The following is a 7500-nucleotide window of genomic DNA, read 5'->3' as shown; positions in this document are numbered from 1 at the left end:
AGGCATGGGCTGGCTGTGTAGCCTAGCTCTACCAATCACCCCCATGCGTCTGTCTGCCTGCCTGTCATCATTTCTCTGTCTCCCAAGCCTGTGCTTTCGACCTACCTCTTATCACCCAGAAATCACTCAGACATCTCTAGTCTAGAATCAGCCCCCATTGACCCATGGTCATTTGTCTCTTATTACCAGTTAAATAGCACTCTCACTCTCTCCTCTCACTTTCACTCCTCTCACTCTCTCCTCTCACACTCTCCTCTCACTCACACTCTCTCCTCTCACTTTCACTCCTCTCACACACACTTAATTCAATTCAATTCAAGAAAGCTTTATTGGCATGAAGGTTGCATGAAGATTATTGCCAAAGCTCAATTACATGTACACAGAAGAGGTAAAGAGGAAAAAAATTGAAAATAAATACATACTTAACAGAATTGTGGAATTCACATATAAGAGGACATAAAAGTAGACATAGAAGACATAAAAGTAAGACAACAATTCTAATAATAAGAACAAATATACAACATTGTTGGTGGTTGTGGCCTCACTGGCAGTCCCTCAGGTTGTGGCAGGCTGCTACAAATTTTGCAGCCAGAATGACCACATCCTCATTCTCTCCGAGGATGTAAGGCAATTTAGCCTCATTTGTCCAGGTTTGGAATTCAGGGAGGGTTGAATTTAATTTATTGAAAAATAATGTCTGTGTTTCCTCATATTTTGGGCATTCTGTTAAGAAGTGGAGCTCTGTCTCCACAGCCCCCAAGCTGCAGTGTGAGCATAGCCTCACACTCACTCCTCACACTCTCTCCTCTCACACTCTCTCCTCTCACTCCTCTCTCACTCTCTCCTCTCACTCTCACTCCTCTCTCACTCTCCTCTCACACTCACTCCTCACACTCTCCTCTCACTCTCCACTCTCACTCCTCTCACTCTCACTCTCACTCCTCACACTCTCTCCTCTCACTCTCACTCCTCTCACACTTTCTCTCTCTCTCTTCTCTCACTCACTCCTCACACTCTCTCCTCTCACTCTCTCACTCTCACACTACTTTCCCAGACAATCACATTGTATTTATCCCATTGGCTGATATGGAGCGGTAGGCTACCTCTCCGCTACTGTTTTTGCTGTCCAGCCCGATGTAAAGTGGTGTAGTGTTGTAGTGTAGTGCTGTAGTATAGTGCTGCACTGCTGTCCAGCCCGATGTGAAGTGGTGTAGTGCTGTAGTGTGGTGCTGTAGTATAGAGTGGTGAAGTCCCGCCCCTTCTACTTCCGGTCCATGGGACCTATCTTTCAAAAAATTATGAACGGGAGTTAATGGAGAGATAACAATTATTTTTTGGTCCAGTTTGAATTGTGCCACAAATTTCACATATGATGTGTGTGAATTTAAAAAATAATTTTTCACGGGCCAAGAAAGTACTGTTGTTCGATAGACTTCAAAAGTTATGTTGGTTTTGTCTTGAATCCACTCAGTGGACTACATCTCTCGTCTCGAAGCGATGTATCGCCACCAACATAATGAAACGATAAGAGCTGTTATGCTAGTTAACGGTTTGCATCTTGCTGCCTGCTATGTCACTTAACAGTATGTAATGTACAGTCTATGGGCTAATACAACTTACCTGATGTGTTTTAATCCTCTGACTCATGGTATTTTCTTCGGCAAGGAAAGCCCAATTAAGACCTGTTGCTGGTATGCTTGTACAATCTAGTGTGGCTGTGAATGAGCTAACGTCATTAGCGCGACTGATGGGTTTGTAGTCGTTGGAATTACGATCTTTCACAATGTTGTAATTCAATAGTTACGAACTGCAAATGTCTTTACATGAAAAATTGACAAACATCATATGGGTAATTCAAGGCATAAGTCAACCGGGACCAGAAAATAATTTCTTTTTCGTCATAGACTGCCGTTCAATTTTTTTGAAAGATAGGTCCCATGGAGGCAAACGGAAGGGGCGGGACTTCACCACTCTATTGTGCTGCACTGCTGTCCAGCCCGATGTGAAGCGGTACAGTGCTGTAGTGTAGTGCTGTAGTATAGCGCTGCACTGCTGTCCAGCCCGATGTGAAGCGGTACAGTGCTGTAGTGTAGTGCTGTAGTATAGCGCTGCACTGCTGTCCAGCCCGATGTGAAGCGGTACAGTGCTGTAGTGTAGTGCTGTAGTATAGCGCTGCACTGCTGTCCAGCCCGATGTGCTGTAGTGTGGTGCTGTAGTATGGTGCTGTAGTGTAGTGTAGTGTTGTGCTGTCCAGCCCGATGTGCTGTAGTATGGTGCTGTAGTATAGCGCTGCACTGCTGTCCAGCCCGATGTGCTGTAGTATGGTGCTGTAGTATGGTGCTGTAGTGTAGTGCTGTAGTGTAGTGTAGTGCTGTCCAGCCCGATGTGCTGTAGTATGGTGCTGTAGTATAGTGCTGCACTGCTGTCCAGCCCGATGTGCTGTAGTATGGTGCTGTAGTATGGTGCTGCAGTATAGTGCTGCAGTATGGTGCTGCAGTATAGTGCTGTAGTATGGTGCTGCACTGAGCTCCCCCTTTGTGCTGGCCTCCGTGTCCCAGGTGGTCCACACAGGTCGTCCAGCCACAGGTCTGGCATCAGAACACGTATGCAGGCCCAGAAGAGAATAGAGCTGCGTTTTGCAATAGCAAAATGAAAACACAAAACTGTATGTGAGCGAGTAAGACAAACTACAGTATGTGTTGACCACATGTGCCAATCAAACTGAACCCTCTTATTTCTGCTAGTGCACACACAGAACTTATGATAGACACGTCGCTGTGGTAGGCCAAGGTCTCTCTCTCTCTCTCTCTCTCTCTCTCTCTCTCTCTCTCTCTCTCTCTCTCTCTCTCATGCAGCACGTCGCTGTGGTAGGCCATGGTCTCTCTCTCTCTCATGCAGCACGTCGCTGTGGTAGGCCATGGTCTCTCTCTCTCTCTCTCTCTCATGCAGCACGTCGCTGTGGTAGGCCAAGGTCTCTCTCTCTCATGCTCTCTCGCCGCATGTGGTAGGCCATGGTAGTATGGTCTCTCTCTCTCATGCAGCACGCCGCTGTGGTGAACCAGCTCTCTCTCTCTCTCTCTCTCTCTCTCTCATGCAGCACGTCGCTGTGGTAGGCCATGGTCTCTCTCTCTCTCTCTCTCTCTCTTCATGCAGCACGTCGCTGTGGTAGGCCAAGGTCTCTCTCTCTCTCTCTCTCTCATGCAGCACGTCGCTGTGGTAGGCCATGGTCTCTCTCTCTCTCTCTCTCTGTATCTCTCTCTCACACACAAACACCCCAATAATCCATTGTGTGTGTGTGTGTGTTTCAGGAGCACCATCTCCAGAGGGCCATCTCTGCGCAGCAGGTATTCGGGGAGAAGAAGGACACCATGGTCATCCCGGTGCCCGAGGCCGAGAGCGACATCGGCTACTACGACTCTCTGTACGCGGGCGAGTTCCGCATGCCCAAACAGCTCATCCACATCCAGCGTGAGTACTGACTGGGCACGTGTGTTGTGGTGGGCACTGACTGGGCACGTGTGTTGTGGTGGGCACTGACTGGGCACGTGTGTTATGTTGGGCACTGACTGGGCACGTGTGTTGTGTTGGGCACTGACTGGGCCGCGAAGGTATGTGGGCACCGGACTGGCACGCAGCCAGGTGTGTTGTGGTGGGCACGCTGGGCGATTGTTGTGGTGGGCACTGACTGGGCATGTGTGTTATGTCTCGGCATTTAGTTAGGAGCCTGAACAGCCAGGTTATGATCTGGACAGAGAGAGAGAGAGAGAGAGAGAGAGAGAGAGAGAGAGAGAGTGTGTGTGTGTGTTACAGGCAGCAGTTTGGAGCCAGAGCACCCAGACTATGACCTGGACGAGGAGTGTGTGTGTGTGTGTGTGTGTGTGTGTGTGTGTGTGTGTGTGTGTGTATTGCTGCCTTCAGTTTGGAGCCAGAGCACCCAGACTATGACCTGGATGAGGAGTGTGTGTGTAATATGTGTGTGTGTGTGTATTGCAGCCTTCAGTTTGGAGCCAGAGCACCCAGACTATGACCTGGACGGTGATGACGAGGCGTGTCTGCTGCAGGTGCAGAAGAGGCTGCAGGTTGGAGCGCTGCAGTTTGAGGACATGATGGAGAAACTGGAGAAGGGCAGTGGACAGCAGGTGTGTGTGTGTGTGTCTGTGTGTCTGTGTGTGTGCGTCTGTGTGTGTAGCTGGTGCCTGACTTGAAGCTCTATTGTGTGGGTGTGTCACATTTAACTCTACCGGCTTCTGTGACTAACTGTGTGTGTGTGTGTGTGTGTGTGTAGCTGGTGACTCTACAGGAAGCCAGGCTCCTGCTGAAAGAGGACGATGAACTCATCCAGGAAGTGTTTGAGTACTGGAGCAGGAAAAGGCGGAGCTGCAAGAAGCCTTCTCTCATCCCATTGGTCAAGCAGGAGAAGAGGGACGGGTCCAGCACCAGCGACCCGTACGTGGCCTTCAGACGCCGCACCGAGAAGATGCAGACACGCAAGGTGACCACCAAAGCGCTACTTTTAAGCTTGTATGCGTTGTGGTTTTCGGGTGAAATTACCTTTTGAATGGGAATCCTATAGGGCCACTACTTTTTTGATACAATTGCGTCAAAATCGCTATTTTTCAAACACTAAGAAGGCTCGACACAACATGAAACTTTGATCGAGTATCATCAGTGTCTCTACATGAACTGAAAGCATTGAGAACATTGTTGGTGTACACAGAGTTTACTGAAAGAAAGCATTTGGAACAACTCACTTGTTTTTTGCTCGCTGCATCTTGCTATCTTGCAAGGAGTGAGTTGTCAAAATCTTTCTTTTGGTAAACTATGTGTACATCTAACAATGTTCTCAATGCTCGAAGTTCATGTGTAGAGACACTAATGATGCTTCGGATCAAAATTTCATGTTATGTCGAAGCCTCTTAGTGTTTGAAAAATAGCGATTCTGACATCACCATGTAGCCTACTAAACTAAAGTTTGACTCGGCACGTTAGTATTTCAAGTGACAAAAATTAAGATTGAAATTTAGCTGACGATATAACATCCTACTCAATCTGACTTTGTTCGTGACACTTCTGTTAATAGGCTAAACTAGAAAGAGCTTAATAACTCACACCAACCTTATTTTGGCGCCTTTTCACATTTGCTCAAAGATTTCATAAGTATTTAAGCCCTTTTTCGCCCCCTAACGTTGGTGTATTCCAAGCGTCTGCTTCCGGGGGGGACGAGGGAATTGAAAACACCATGCCTGGTAACGTAATCGCGCTCAGGGACGCCTCTGTTCGCTGGTTGGTTCGGCTGCCCAACCTCCGAAGTAAACGAGGGCGAATCAAGCTATTCCAGACGGAGTACTGTAGGGAAAAGAAGTCGAGCGGAAGTACGTAGACAGGCAAAGGCCAGGCTAACTAAATATACCACAACAATGAAAACCTTACTGGTGCGAACCATAGAATCACGTTGTGAATGCAGCATAAAAACTACACCTCCCATCAACGTTGGAGCAGTTTCACGTTGCTTAACCTTAAGTTTGTCACTCACTAGTCGCTTCTATCAAATTCAAGGGTGCGTGGAAAAAGCGGAAAGTTAAGTTAGACTAGCCAGCCAGCCAGCCAAGATGCAAAGTACAACTCATTTCTTCTATCCACCAAATTCAGAGGAAAAATGTAAATGTACCAACAACGAAAAAAGATATAGGAGGAACAGGATGAGATTCTGAGAATGCAGTGTGAGAAGGAAAAGTAATGTGCCATTTAGCCCAGTTGACGGTTATGCTATGCAATATGCAAAATGTAATTAGCGAACAGGGACAAAAGTAGCCTCCCGTAATACTGCGTTTAGAACACTACTGACAACGAATACAAGCTTAAGTGCAAAACTAAAAGTAAAATTTGCCTACTGCCCCCATCAATGCAGATATTTCAAATAAATATGAATATCCTTGATTAGGCTATGTTGGGTTTTGTGGAAGAGAAAATGGACTGTTTTAGTAGTAGTATTAGGCAGTATGCAGTCAGATATGGCACCACGGACATTGGGCATATTGGGATTTGCTACAGATGGTTTCACAAATAAATTACATACAAAGTAGGCACTGATATTCTTTAAAATCTTTGTTTTCTGTAAATGTATAATCAAGTATATATTTTTGGCCTTTTATGCCTTTAATGCGACAGGATAGTGGAGAAAAACAGGAAGTGAGTGGGAGAGAGTCGGGGGTGCGATCCGGAAAGGACCACAGGGCGGGAATCGAACCCGGGTCACTAGTGTACGTTGCAGGTGCCCCAGCCAGTTTCGCCACGGCCGTTGTCGGTCGTTGTTAATCTTTGCAATTGGTGCACTGGCATGTTGGCTGCAGTATAATGTTACATTATGTGTACATTGTTAAGTGCAGAACTGACTGTGCGATCAGATTTGTGTCTGTGCTCCTAAATGTTTTCACTTGGGCACACAAGTGCTCCTGGAAAACCAAATGTTAGTGTAGAGCCCTGCCTTCAGACACCGCCCCAAGAAGATGCGCATGCACAGACTGAACTCGCGCGCGCGCACACTCACACACACTCACTCACTGATGCTGCACGGCAAGGTGTGTCTGTGAACTATGAAAACAACGAGGTGTCATATCAGAAGATGTTGAAGCTGAGGAGAGACCTGCATTGTAATGTTCTGTGTGTGTGTGTGTGTGTGTGTGTGTGGAACCGTAAGAATGACGAGGTGTCGTATGAGAAGATGCTGAAGCTGAGGAGAGACCTGCATTGTAATGTTCTGTGTGTGTGTGTGTGTGTGTTCAGTAGAACGTAAGAATGGCCGAGGTGTCAGAGGAGAAGATGCTGAAGCTGAGGAGAGACCTGCATTGTAATGTTCTGTGTGTGTGTGTGTAGAACCGTAAGAATGACGAGGTGTCGTATGAGAAGATGCTGAAGCTGAGGAGAGACCTGCATTGTAATGTTCTGTGTGTGTGTGTGTGTGTAGAACCGTAAGAATGACGAGGTGTCGTATGAGAAGATGCTGAAGCTGAGGAGAGACCTGCATTGTAATGTTCTGTGTGTGTGTGTGTGTGTGTAGAACCGTGAAGAAATAGCGAGGTGTCGTGTGAGAGAAGATGCTGAAGCTGAGGAGAGACCTGCATTGTAATGTTCTGTGTGTGTGTGTGTAGAACCGTAAGAATGACGAGGTGTCGTATGAGAAGATGCTGAAGCTGAGGAGACCTGCATTGTAATGTTCTGTGTGTGTGTGTGGGGAACATTTGGAACGACGAGGGGTATTGATGAGAAGATGCTGAAGCTGAGGAGAGACCTGCATTGGGGACATGTTCTGTGTGTGTGTGTGTGTAGAACCGTAAGAATGACGAGGTGTTATGAGAAGATGCTGTGAGGAGAGACGCATTATGAAAATGTTCTGTGTGTAGGTGTGTGTGTGTGTAGAACCCAAGAATGACGAGGTGTCAGATGAGAAGATGCTGGAAGCTGAGGGAGACCTGCATTATGATGTTCTGTGTGTGTGTGTAG

The 7500-nt window shown here is 47.1% G+C and overlaps 1 protein-coding gene across 1 annotated transcript in view; it reads left to right on the top strand.

Moving 5' to 3' along the window:
• Positions 1–7500, top strand: part of LOC125284342 (enhancer of polycomb homolog 1-like) — a 21098-nt gene that overhangs the window by 1740 nt on the left and 11858 nt on the right. Inside the window, exons 2-4 of the mRNA XM_048228257.1 lie at positions 3309–3468; positions 3994–4139; positions 4286–4492. Coding sequence (XP_048084214.1) covers positions 3309–3468; positions 3994–4139; positions 4286–4492 — 513 coding nt within the window. The remainder of the gene's footprint in view (positions 1–3308; positions 3469–3993; positions 4140–4285; positions 4493–7500) is intronic.

The sequence above is a fragment of the Alosa alosa genome, chromosome 19 (assembly GCF_017589495.1).
Source record: "Alosa alosa isolate M-15738 ecotype Scorff River chromosome 19, AALO_Geno_1.1, whole genome shotgun sequence".
Classification (NCBI taxonomy): Eukaryota; Metazoa; Chordata; class Actinopteri; order Clupeiformes; family Clupeidae; genus Alosa; species Alosa alosa.
This window is presented reverse-complemented; position numbering and strand designations above follow the sequence as displayed.